Source organism: the organism of the source record quoted next, assembly GCF_019968985.1.
Source record: "MAG: Porospora cf. gigantea B chromosome Unknown PgB_NODE_783_length_11106_cov_117.964, whole genome shotgun sequence".
NCBI lineage: Eukaryota > Apicomplexa > Conoidasida > Eugregarinorida > Porosporidae > Porospora > Porospora cf. gigantea B.
This window is the reverse complement of record NW_027179258.1, coordinates 1-11,106: the sequence shown is the minus strand read 5'-3', so window position 1 is coordinate 11,106 and position 11,106 is coordinate 1. Positions and strand designations below refer to the sequence as shown.

Sequence of the window (11,106 nt, the reverse complement as noted above, 5' to 3'; positions counted from 1 at the left end):
AATCCACAGATGGTCTCTCTCGAGGGTCAATCCTCAGCAGCCTCGTCAGAAGGTCGACGGCCAAGTGGTACTCAGTGTCTTCCATGAAGCCGGGTCTCAGTTGGTACCAGACGTCTGGCCTCGGGGGCCACTGCGGCCACTGCGAGTTGAATTCGACAGCCGAGGCAACCCATGAGTCCTTAGAGGGTGTACCCAGCACCTGGAACATCTTGTATAAAGTGGTCACCTCGGATTCGCCAGCGAAAAGAGCTCGACCATAAATCAGCTCTCCTAGAATGCATCCCACAGACCACATATCCAAAGCAAAGTCATAATCGTTGCGTCCAAGAATGACCTCTGGTGCTCTATACCACAAAGTCACCACCTCGTGTGTCAAGTCCTTTTTTGCTTCCGGTTGATACCGTGCAAGACCGAAGTCGGCCACGAAAACTCGCTCGTGGCCATGGTTGCCCGCCATGACTCGGTTAGCCCGGCTGGTGGTGGGAGCTAGCCTGGCGCCCGAGGGTTGAGGGTCAATGAGTATGTTTGAGGGTTTCAAGTCCCGATGCACCTGGTTCGTCCAACCCTTTGAGCCTCACAATATTCTTCCCATGGCAATGCTGCAGCCCTAGCAGAATCTGCCGTATGATGCTTCGGACTGATATCATAGGCATTCGGCGATTGTGGAAGCACTTCATGTAGTCTCGAAGGTCCATTTGTATCAAGTCGAATTCCAGAAAGAGGCGGGCCTTGCGCTGGTCAATGATGACGTTGCGCAGCGGCACGATATTAGGGTGACGCAACTCTTTGAGCACACCGATTTCCCTTACAGCCGTCGTCGGAATTCCTATCTGTTTGTTGTGAATGAAAATCTTCTTCAGTGCCACCAAGGAACCCGTTTTCTTGTTCCTCGCCTTGTAAACTTTTCCATATGTTCCCTGACCGATTACAGACAGCTTCTCAAACGTGTCAGTCAGCGTAATCCTGGAGAATGACTCCTCAGATGTCTGCTCGTCTTCCTCGTAGATTGAAACTTCATTTCCGTCGTGGTCTGGGGCACAGATGGCGTGGGTCACCATGGGTTAGAAAAACAAAACTACAAACTGATTCTATTCTGCCGGCGAATTTAATTCAAAGCTCCATCACTTTTGTCGTTCCTCGTCCTCCAGCCCGGCTTTCCAGTCCCATTTGGTGTCGAACTCGTAGTCGTGGTCAGCCATCATTCCCGTCACTAAACCCTTCATGTAGTCAACGTCTGGCATTTGGGTGAACGAGAGCTTCCGACAGTAGTCGAGATATTTCTCGAAGCCTGCTGGAAGCCCTCGACAAAGGTCCTTCACTGACACACCGATCTTCTTCTTCATTATTTTCTCATACTTCTCTTTCTTGCTCTGTGCACGAAGGCCCTGCCAAGGCAGGCTCCCTCGCGCGAAGTAGACGAACACATAGCCAAGTGACTCAAAGTCGTCCCTCCGAGCCTGCTCGATGCCAATGTGAGTGTTGATAGATACATACCTGGCTGTTCCTGTCAATGACTTGCCCTCTATATATGGAATGTGCCTTCCACTGCCGTCCTGGAATCTCTTTGCCAGTCCGAAGTCAATGACGAAAACTCGATTCTCCCTGTTGGAACTGCCGATGAGGAAGTTGTGTGGCTTTATATCGCGGTGGATTATACCAGTTGCCTGAACGTCACCTATCCGGTCAATCATCTGATGAGCCAACATCAGAGTAGTCTTCAGCCTGAACTTCCGGCCACAGTACGAAAACAGATCCTCGAGACTCGGTCCCAGCAACTCAATGACCATGATGCAGTATTCGCCCTCCACCCCATACCAAAATAGTTTGGGGACGCCGGCTACGCCCTGCAACAAGCCATATATCTTGCATTCCAGAATGAGATGTGGATTCGGCCGACGAACGTGTTCCATTTTGATAGCGACCTCAAGACCGGTATAAAGATTTCGTCCGAGATAGATCACGCCAAACGATCCAGAGCCTACCTTCTTTCCAACTGTAAACCTGTTGGCCACACATACCGCCACGTCTGACGTGCCTTTCGGGCGAAGGATGTCTTTGCGCACCTTTCCGTTGCAGCGCTGCTTCTCGTGTTCCAAACCGGAGTTCAGGCGATTCTGCAGCTTCACAAGCTCCGTGTCGCGCTCGATTTTTCGGACTAGCGCTTTTCGGTCTTCTTCTAAGGTCCACGACGCACTTGACGCACAGTAGGAAGCCGAGTTCTTGAAATACGCTCGTCTAGGGACGTCGAACTTCACAGGCGGGGTGGATGACGACGGCACCATCGTCGGTTCTGATCTGGGTTTGGCTGCCTTCTCTTTTTGCGGACGGGCCCGACCTCGAGCTCCCGTACCTAGCGGTTCCTCGACCTTCTCAGGCACGGCTCGGATGGGTGGATTGGGAACTATCGTATCTGTCAGCACTCGTTGGAGTGGCGGGTCTACTTTATCAGGTGCACCTGTCGAGTGCCCTTTCGGTAAAAGCTCGTCTAAGTACTGCGCCGTGCATCTCGATGGATCCTCGACCTTGTGGATAACGGTAGTCTCATGCTGGACAGTGTGGTTGGCCTGGCAACAAATATGTCCAAAGAACCGAAACCTGGAACCCTCCTCTCTGGTCATGGCTTCTGGAGCCGAAATTACCGTATAATTGTCACTTCATGTCAGCGTTTAGTAGTTATCTGCCTTCTGTCGGGTTCCCTACTTGAATGCTCTCGGCCTTCTAATCCAAATACGCAGTTTGCCAATGTGCGCGCTGTACTGGCTCGTGACACTTTGTGCCGCTGGCGCGTTGAGCACCGAGGATCAGAACCTCGCTAGTTTGCACTGCACCGCGGCGTGCACGGGTGCCTTCTTGGGCTGCGGCTTTGTCGCTCAGAAGCCTTTTTTGTCCCTGCCAGGCGCTGACGACGACATGGACGAGTGCCACTACGACGGATCCGTCTGCATGTCTGCTTGTTGGAATATGAAGGACGAAAACTTCTTGGACCGTGTCAACCCCTGGTTTCCGAATCTATTGCTGGAACTCGTTGGGGAGGCGCCCATAGAGGCAGCTTCCGACCTGCTTAAATGTCACCTTGTCTTTACGCACTGCCTCTGGGAGGTGGGAACGGAGAAGTGTCGACTGGAACGACTTGGATGCGTCAGTCATATACAAGAGATCGCGGTCCCACAAAGCGTATCCGACAAGATGGCAACGTTCTACGAAGGCATGTCCACCTACGCTGGCTCCCTTGTCAGCGAAGAGCTGGAACTCGGAAGACTAGCGGAGAGGAAAAGGGCTGCCCACAACGCCCAAGACACACGTGAGCTCATGAGCACTCTCCGCAATTGTCTCGCTGGTCAATCGGCTTTAGAATGCGGTGACGTCTATCAAAAGGATCTGATAGACAAGAGCGCCGACAGTCTGAGGAATGTGTTGCCGTTGTTCACTTAATCCCCATCAATCAACTCGCCCTATGCTTCGCAATGAAACAGTCATATGGTCTCCAAATGCATGCCGTTCCCACCTGCGCCCGTCGTAGGTGAGCCACTCCACAAGCGGTCTGAACGGAACAGCCAGAAACATCTGGCAGCAGCTCATGGATACGACAGCCAGAACCATGCAGAGAACTAGATTCCGGTTGTCGGGGTTCGCGGACGCCAACTGCAAAGCGTACGAGTACTTGTTAAGACTTTCGACGAGGTAGACGGCGAGCAGGCCTGGGACGGCAAACTTCAGAGTAACAACCCAGATCAGAGGGAAGGTGACGCTGCTTCCACCACAGCACTTCCTATTGATGTTGTTTCGGAAGTTTTCAATGTTCCCCAGCGTGAGCAGCATGAAAGACCACGGCAGAGAAGAGAAGGAGGAGAAGCCCCCATCTTTAATAGCTGCCGCTCTCCTTTTATAGACACGCATTCCTCCCATCGCAATGGCAGCAGTGACGGATATCAATGACACCCCGCAGATCAGGATCTGAACAGTGCTCACAGTGGAATGCCTGGTTAGAGTAAGAACGCCAGCCCACCTCTTCTCCTGCAGCATAACTGCCCCTACTGTGGAGATGTTCAGGAGCCAAATACCGAAGTTGAACGTAAAAGTGGCGCCGCGCCCCACAGATGCGTATTGTTTGTGCCGCTCCTCCACCCATGTGGCACAAACGACGAGGATCAGCAGCGGGACGGCGATCAGAAAGTCACAGACATCAGCGACGGCCTGCATTATACCAGTAAGCATCACATACTCGGTATCTCTTAGGGTAGATAACCCCGCACAGCACATGGAAAATAGTAGTGGCGATGTGAACCACAGATACGAGCCGGGGCATGCTTCGCAGCTCGTAGATCGATAGAGCGAATGTTTCATGGGCCACCAGAAGCGCCATGCTGACTGCCAGGATACCGATGACGCATCCGCCAACCTTCATGGAGTCCTGCGATGCGATCAGAGAGGGAAGTAGTGTGTCGTACAGATCCATGTCGAAAGACCGGAACCGTTCCCAGGATATGCTGTTGTCGATCATTACGTAAGCGATTCCACCAATAGGAATGACGGCGAAGCTGACCGCGATCAACAGTTGTACGAAAAAAAAAGTTCTGGGTGCTGATTGTGCCGGAGCTCACATTGCCGCCCGCGGTATGTTGACCGAAGGGCGAACGAGATATCCAAGGTTCACCATGAAGCCCAGGCCATAACACTGGATGACAGACCGTAGCATATTCAGCCAGAGGAGTGGGTTCCAGAGCAAATTCAAATCCACTCCTGGCAGCGCGTACTCCGAAGAGACCTTTGGCATAGCTACGAAAAAAACTACGTACCCAAAGATCCCCAGAATCATGATTGCGACGATGAAGAGCGTGGGCGCCAAGACAAGCCGCCGTAGTTTGTGGTTGATGGTGAAAAGGCAGAGCTCCACCGAAATCAGAACCACAAACACAGCCACCTGTGATGGCTGTTTGGATGTCCAGTCGCCAAGCAAAAAGCGCGTCACGTTGGACACTTCGCAGGCGTTACTCAGTTGCGACCAAGAGCAACGATCCTCAAAGGACGCGGAGACGTCGGTATTCACAATGGGTGCGTCTGTGAGAAGAGGGCCAGGCCCCTACGCTCTATGCACGATTCGAATGTCGGCTGGCTTTCGCAGAACATTGTCAAGCCGTCAGGCGTGAAATAGGGCTCCTCATACGCTGTAGTGAACAGCGACAGTAGCGGCGTAAGCCGAGTCAGGACAGTGGCGGTTCGCACGGACACGGCACTCATCGTGAGGTAGGTGAAGCAGCGGAGAGACCAGCTGTAGTGGTCGAGCACGGATGGCCAACGGCTGTGTAACAGCGAGCCCATGCAGAGCTCGAGGCTGCGTGTTGAGGGGTCGAGGACTGCCACCAGAGAATCGCGCAACCAACGAAGGCGCTCAGCACAGTAAATGGGATGATGAACACGAATGAACCGAAAAGATGCAGTTGATCGTAAAACAGTTCCATGTGAGCCGGACCGCAGGCAATCGCCATCAGGACGATGACCAGCTCAGCAGAACAACATGCTACTCTGATGGATAAGGTCCCACAGCCCTACTCCTCTTTGTGTGGCGGGCATCTTACGAAGTCTTCAGTGATGAGCCGCCTGCCAGCATAGTCAGCCTCACACTCGTGCCGGTCATCATCGTCCGTCCGCAAGGAGTCGAGGCGACCAAGCGCGGGTCGCTCCTCTGGCACTGCTGGTTGAAACACCAGCAAGCCTCTGTCAAGGCTCTCACGTGCCTTCTTCTGCGTGTCTGCAAGAGACTCCCCTCACGTGAAGCCACAACCGGAGTGTTGCGTCGTCATTGAGGGTGGCCTCGCGCATCCGCAAGCGCGGATTGTTCGAACGCCAGCGGGGCCCATTGGCCTGCTGGAACATGGCCTCAGGAGAAGCGTCGCTGTTCAACCCCCAGTCGTGTTCCATCCCAATTTGGCGGAATTTGCAATCGAGCATGGTGAGCCACCTCTCGGCACGTGACGCAGGACAATGTTAAGTACGTGTTCGAGTGCCTTTGTGAGATCACCAAGCTGGGGGAGAGTGTCTGTGTGGTAGGGGCAACCAAGGTAAGATGATGTGTATACAGTCATTCAGGAGTTGGGCCAGTGGAATCCTGAGGAGTCCCTCGAGCTGACGACCTCTCTTGACAGGTTTCCCCTTTGGTACTCGAGTCCGATTTCAGTGGGTCACGGATGCGCTGAGTTCAAGTTCATCATCCGAAGACGAGACGGAGGAGTGAAATGGGAGAACTGCGAGAACCGAGTACTTCAGCAATCCCAACAGCACGGGAACGTCCTTCTCATTCGCTGTCGATTCGGCTTCAGAGACATCAGCTTATCGACAGAGTCCGTCTTCGCTACGGAAACTGACTTGTCAGAGGAGTACTCAGAGCACTCCGTCGCCGAGAGGGCGGTTCTGGCATGGGCTCCGCCAGAAACGCCGGCGAGGCCGGACATTGCGCACCCATTCGTAGAAGAGGCCAAGACGAAATCTTCCTACCGGGAACGACTGCATCTGGTGCTGGAATCCGTCAAGAAATCCCATGACCGAGAGTCCATCAGCCTTTGCGTTATGCTCGTGAAGCTCATCCACCAAGGATACGCATTTTGTCCGGTGAGATACCAAGTGGAGGCGTGACTCAGGAGGATGGCCGACACTTCCGGCCCAACATTCACGCCGTTGCAAGTCGAGGAATTACTCAGGTCATGTTCCACAGCCTTCAAGAGCAAACTCTCGCCGCCAGCATTTTCCTACGCGAAATGCTTCCTATGCTACCCTCGTTCGCTGACTCATTCACTGTGGCCCAGCCTCTGACCAGGATTCGTGACATCGCCCATCGCAACGACATCCCTAAAGAAATGAAGTTGAGGATCAAAACACAGCTGCAGAACAAGATCCACCGTTGCTGCGATCCAGCCGACCTTGTCGTCTGCCGCGAAATACTGGAGGAGCTGCGTGTGTCCTCCTGTAACCCGTCCCTGGTTGCGGAGATGGAGACATTCTACAGCGAACTGAAGGCCTTTTTCAACGACGTAAATCTCCGAGAATTGGTTGAATCCCAATCCGATTTTGTATCTCAGGAGACGAAAACGGCGCTGTTGACGCCGCATTCACACTCTGTCGCGTCAATTCTTGCGAAGCTGGACGTCGTCCGACGCGCCCGAGCTAGCCTGGTCAGTAAGATTCACGATGGAGAGTCCGAGCTGCAAACACGAACGCAGTGCTTATTTCTCGACCTAAGGTTGGAACAGCGGGCTTTTGCCCTGCTCTCCGAACTCGACCTACTAATCGAGAACACAGAATCGGCGGTGGTGGCACTCCTTCGAGGTTTGGGCTCCGGTATCGATCATCTTCGACTGACTTTTCCTTTCGATGCGGAACTCGAGTGTATCGATAAGGCCCGTTGCATCCTCAACGAGAATATCGTTGGAGATCATGATTGGCTCTTGGTCCATTGCTTCGCGCGCCGCTTGCTGAACTGGCACGCTGACGTGGCTGACATCTTCCTTGTCCTCAACGACGCCAACCTGAGCCTCCAGCCCCTGGTCACCAATAAGCGCGAGTCAGCGCTGCGGCTGGGAGAAGGGTGCGTCCGGAGTCACGTGGTCTTCCAGACCTCGAAATTTGTCTCGCGGGTGCACCGGCTGGCTTGTGGCAGACTAGGACTTCCCCCTGTTGATGTAATTGCGGCGGGTGTTAGGGAAGGTTGTCTGCTGGTGCACGTTGACAGGGTTCCGGCGTCGCAACTCGTGTCGCGAGTTGTCTGCGAAGTGAGATCGATAGGTGTAGCTAATGCAGGAGGCCTCGGTGGATGTCGTGCTTCTTGTTGACGACTTATCCGGCGATGAGCAGGTAGTCGGTCTCGACGGCGAAATCGGCGCGCTTCTCAACACGCGTGTACGGGTTGTGGGATTGATCGCCCGGCAATCCATTCCGACGCTCTCCCATCTCGGCGTCCGGGCCCGCCAAGAAGGCGTAGTGATGGTGACTGTTGACTGGGTTGAACGGGAAGCGGTGCGTCACGTGATGAGTTTAGTCGGGAAATTTGTCTCACTCGACACTACGGCCTCGGACTACTCGTCACTCATCAAACCTGCTCCGTTCATCGCGCCAACCAAAAGGGATCGCAAGGCACGCCCTCACACCCAGCCTTCTGTGGACCTGGAGACTTGGGACGTGTATTTTGGCAAGGAGATTTCGAAGGAGCTATGTGGGTCAAAGGCGCACAGGTGCGGTCAACTCGAAGGCATCGCGGCCTCTGCAGAATTCGACGCTCCGAAATCGTTGGCTTTGCCGTTCAGCACTACCCACATTCTCCTCAACGCCGACTCCGCTCTGAAAGCAGAGTACAACTGTCTGATGGAGGACCTCTTAACCACCCAGGACAACATTCGAAAGGCTACTCTGGCCGGTCGCCTACAGGAGCTGATCACAGAGCTTCGGTTTCCGGACGACATGGCGTCGCGGGTTGACACGGCGGTAAGCCGCCTGCTGGGAGATCGCGAGCTCTGCATGGTCCGGTCGTCCGCGAACGTGGAGGACTTGAAGAGCGAATCCGCAGCGGGACTGTTCTCGTCAGTGCCCGCGGTGAAGTCTACTGTGCACGCGCGCATACTGGAGGTGCTGGCTTCCCTGTACTCGTCCTCCGCTGCTCTGTCGCTCTCTCAGATTGACAAGGCGCATATGGCTGTTCTGATCCAGCCTCTCGACGCATCTGTTGAGATGTCCTGCATTGTGCACTCTCAAGCGCCAGGCGTTCCTGAGAGTCACGTGTATGCTGAACTGGCAATGGGCCACGGAGAGGTGCTCGCCAGCGGCAGCGTGAAAGGCACCCCTCACCGGCTTCTGATCCCCCGCGACCCCAACGAAGCCGTCCGGGTGCAGTCCTACTCCAACCTGCGGTGCAAGGCTGCCGTTTCCGACGACGGGCGACTGGCATGGGCTCCAACAGCATTGCATGACGACCATTTCGTCCAGTCAGCCCAGCTACGACAGTGAGTTTATGGTTGATAGCACACAGGCTTGTGAGCGGCGCAATTAGGCACTGCTGTCTGCGGCTTGAAGACGCCTTCGGTGGTCCACAGGACATAGAAATCACGATTGACGCCCAAGCTGCCGTGCTCGTGACCCAGTCTCGACCTCTCTAATCAGCTTTTCCCGCTCGTTTTGCAGTTAAGGCGGCTTTCTTCTGCGCCTTCAGTTCTTTTGCCAATAGGTCCTTGTAGGTCTTCTCAGCATCCACAAGAAACTTTGACACGTTAACAAAGAAATCTTTGGGCTGCATTTTTTTCGCTTGAGTTTCCTTCTCTCCGAAAAGAATACAGAGGGCGGTGAAGTCTGAAAAGGACTGCTCGAATGTCTCTTCCAAATTCTGCATCTCGGGTGCTGCTGTTTGGAGGAAGGTGGCGAGGTTAGCTCCCAGAGGATCTGCCATGTCTTCCTCAGCCGCCTTGGCGACGGTCTGCACCTTCGTTAGCCCTCCGCGGAGTTCTTTAATTTCCGCTTCTAGCGGCCCTCTCTCAAGGCGCACTACTTTGCTGATGACGAATCTGAAATCTTCGATGAAGCTCAGAGCTTCGCGGTCTTGCGCGAAATGCCAGTCGATGACAAGCTGCAGCGCGGTTCGAACTGGCTTCAGAGAAGATCGCACGTCCGCCAGCTTTGGCAGAGTCGATAGTCTGAAACCGCGAACAGCAGTGCCATTCATCTCGTTTCCCAGTTTGAGGATTGTTGTGAGGACTCGCTTGAACCCCTCGTGGTGTGTAACCAGCCCTATTGCCTCCGTTAGAAAGTCCACGTATTTCTGGGAGTCCTTTAAGTTCTCGGTGTAACGGAGCTTATACAGATGCGCCTCGAGTCGGGGCTTCAGATGTTTAACATCCATCACAGCCGCGATGAATTGTTCTGGGCGGTCCGCCAACGCTATGTCGCCTCCCCCGTCCAGGAACGTCTTCACCAGCTGAATCTCAGCAGGCTCTGGGGTAGCTGCCACAAGAGGTTCCGTGCTCATCTCGTCCAAGGTCTGCGGATCCAGTTCGATTATGGCCTCTTTGAGCTCGTCGAAGCCCATCTTACGAAACCTCGCGAGGCCAATGTTCATGCCCTGGGCACGTTTGGGATCCGTGATAAGTTGCACCACTTTAGGTTTAGCGGCCTCACCGGCCTCCTTCGCTGCGGGTTCCTTCTTGGCGAATTCGGCCTCAATGTCGCCCACGTCAACACCCAGAGGCAGTGATCGATCGAATATGGTATTCTCTATGGTGTCGGGCAGGTCCCAGAACATCTTTTTCGTCTTGCTGGCCGGTTTGGCTGCAGCTTTCTTTCTGGGAGCCTTGGAACCGCCAGCTTTTTTGAGGCCTCCAGGCTTGCCGCCTGGTTTTTTGCCAGGCTTGGAGGGCTTGCCAGGCTTTTTTGCCTTTCCGGGGGCGTCAGCCTTCGTGGCAACGTCCTTTGACGTGGCTCCAGCCTTGGCCTCTGCCTTGGCTGTCCTCATCTCTTCGATTTTCTCGGCCCACCACTTGTCAAAGCCTGGTGGCATCTCCTTTAATGGCCCTCCAGGCCCTCGGTACTGACCAGCTGGCAGCTTCAGTGCGCCTGCAGGCAGAGACTCCTCGAAGTCGTAGTTGGCCGGTATCGGGAATGCCGCATCAAGCTGTTTTACTAACTCAGAAGTGGCATCGATGCCACCTCCAAGCACCAGTTTGGTAAGGTCCTCTGGTTTCACCACGATTTTTTGGCCGTCAATGGTCACTTCCACTCCGCCAGACAAGATGTCAGCTGCGGTGAGAATCACGCGACCATTACGGTCGCAGAGATTCCCATTGGCGTCAAGCTTGCCCACAATTTCTCCATGTGAACCGATAATATCTCCCTCCTCGCTTATAGTGGCACGTTTGCCTTTTGGCGCCCGAGGAGATCTCGCCGACAGGAGACCCTGCACTTGAGCGGAGCTCACGCCTGACCCCGGCCCAGCTCTGGCCCGGTCCTGAGGGGGGCCGCTTTGACCAACGCCCTCTATGTCTGGCACTCCAGAGGCGGAGCCGAAGCCGCCTCCTCCGCCCCACATTCTCCTCAACGCCGACTCCGCTCTGAAAGCAGAGTACAACTGTCTGA

General features: G+C 54.5%; 6 protein-coding genes across 12 annotated transcripts; 2 read left to right on the top strand and 4 right to left on the bottom strand.

Moving 5' to 3' along the window:
* On the bottom strand, positions 1 to 1,058 carry KVP17_001579 (uncharacterized protein; the record flags this gene model as incomplete). Of its 2 annotated transcripts, XM_068517114.1 has the most annotated exons (2): positions 1 to 550; positions 579 to 1,058. In XM_068517114.1, coding segments are annotated over 2 exons (1,030 nt in total), but the record flags the coding sequence as incomplete, so codon positions are not given. The 2 variants fall into 2 exon arrangements, with proteins under 2 accessions (XP_068371801.1, XP_068371800.1); XM_068517113.1 differs by having other exon boundaries at positions 513 to 1,058.
* Positions 1,059 to 1,121: 63 nt separating this feature from the next.
* Positions 1,122 to 2,618, bottom strand: KVP17_001580 (uncharacterized protein; the record flags this gene model as incomplete). Its single annotated transcript, XM_068517115.1, has 1 exon — positions 1,122 to 2,618. One exon carries the CDS (start codon positions 2,616 to 2,618, stop codon positions 1,122 to 1,124), a length of 1,497 nt encoding a protein of 498 aa, XP_068371802.1.
* A 124-nt stretch (positions 2,619 to 2,742) lies between these two features.
* Positions 2,743 to 3,432, top strand: KVP17_001578 (uncharacterized protein; the record flags this gene model as incomplete). The annotated part of the gene is made up of 1 exon (XM_068517112.1): positions 2,743 to 3,432. One exon carries the CDS (start codon positions 2,743 to 2,745, stop codon positions 3,430 to 3,432), a length of 690 nt encoding a protein of 229 aa, XP_068371799.1.
* A 6-nt stretch (positions 3,433 to 3,438) lies between these two features.
* Positions 3,439 to 5,820, bottom strand: KVP17_001583 (uncharacterized protein; the record flags this gene model as incomplete). Of its 3 annotated transcripts, XM_068517123.1 has the most annotated exons (7): positions 3,439 to 4,194; positions 4,223 to 4,574; positions 4,602 to 5,058; positions 5,085 to 5,332; positions 5,362 to 5,523; positions 5,551 to 5,741; positions 5,770 to 5,820. In XM_068517123.1, the coding sequence occupies 7 exons, from the start codon at positions 5,818 to 5,820 to the stop codon at positions 3,439 to 3,441; spliced, it is 2,217 nt and encodes a 738-aa protein (XP_068371808.1). The 3 variants fall into 3 exon arrangements, with proteins under 3 accessions (XP_068371808.1, XP_068371809.1, XP_068371810.1); XM_068517124.1 differs by lacking the exons at positions 4,602 to 5,058; positions 5,085 to 5,332; positions 5,362 to 5,523; positions 5,551 to 5,741; positions 5,770 to 5,820 and having other exon boundaries at positions 3,439 to 4,260; XM_068517125.1 differs by lacking the exons at positions 3,439 to 4,194; positions 4,223 to 4,574; positions 5,362 to 5,523; positions 5,551 to 5,741; positions 5,770 to 5,820 and having other exon boundaries at positions 5,044 to 5,319.
* Positions 5,821 to 5,872: 52 nt separating this feature from the next.
* On the top strand, positions 5,873 to 8,991 carry KVP17_001582 (uncharacterized protein; the record flags this gene model as incomplete). Of its 3 annotated transcripts, XM_068517122.1 has the most annotated exons (5): positions 5,948 to 5,950; positions 5,979 to 6,059; positions 6,088 to 6,606; positions 6,636 to 7,763; positions 7,792 to 8,991. In XM_068517122.1, the coding sequence occupies 5 exons, from the start codon at positions 5,948 to 5,950 to the stop codon at positions 8,989 to 8,991; spliced, it is 2,931 nt and encodes a 976-aa protein (XP_068371807.1). The 3 variants fall into 3 exon arrangements, with proteins under 3 accessions (XP_068371805.1, XP_068371807.1, XP_068371806.1); XM_068517120.1 differs by lacking the exons at positions 6,636 to 7,763; positions 7,792 to 8,991 and having other exon boundaries at positions 5,873 to 5,950; positions 6,088 to 6,630; XM_068517121.1 differs by lacking the exons at positions 5,948 to 5,950; positions 5,979 to 6,059; positions 6,088 to 6,606 and having other exon boundaries at positions 6,699 to 7,763.
* Positions 8,992 to 9,136: 145 nt separating this feature from the next.
* Positions 9,137 to 11,081, bottom strand: KVP17_001581 (uncharacterized protein; the record flags this gene model as incomplete). 2 transcript variants are annotated; one of them, XM_068517117.1, is made up of 1 exon in its annotated part: positions 9,137 to 11,081. In XM_068517117.1, a coding segment is annotated over one exon (1,945 nt), but the record flags the coding sequence as incomplete, so codon positions are not given. The 2 variants fall into 2 exon arrangements, with proteins under 2 accessions (XP_068371804.1, XP_068371803.1); XM_068517116.1 differs by having other exon boundaries at positions 9,137 to 11,059.
* Positions 11,082 to 11,106: the final 25 nt, after the last annotated feature.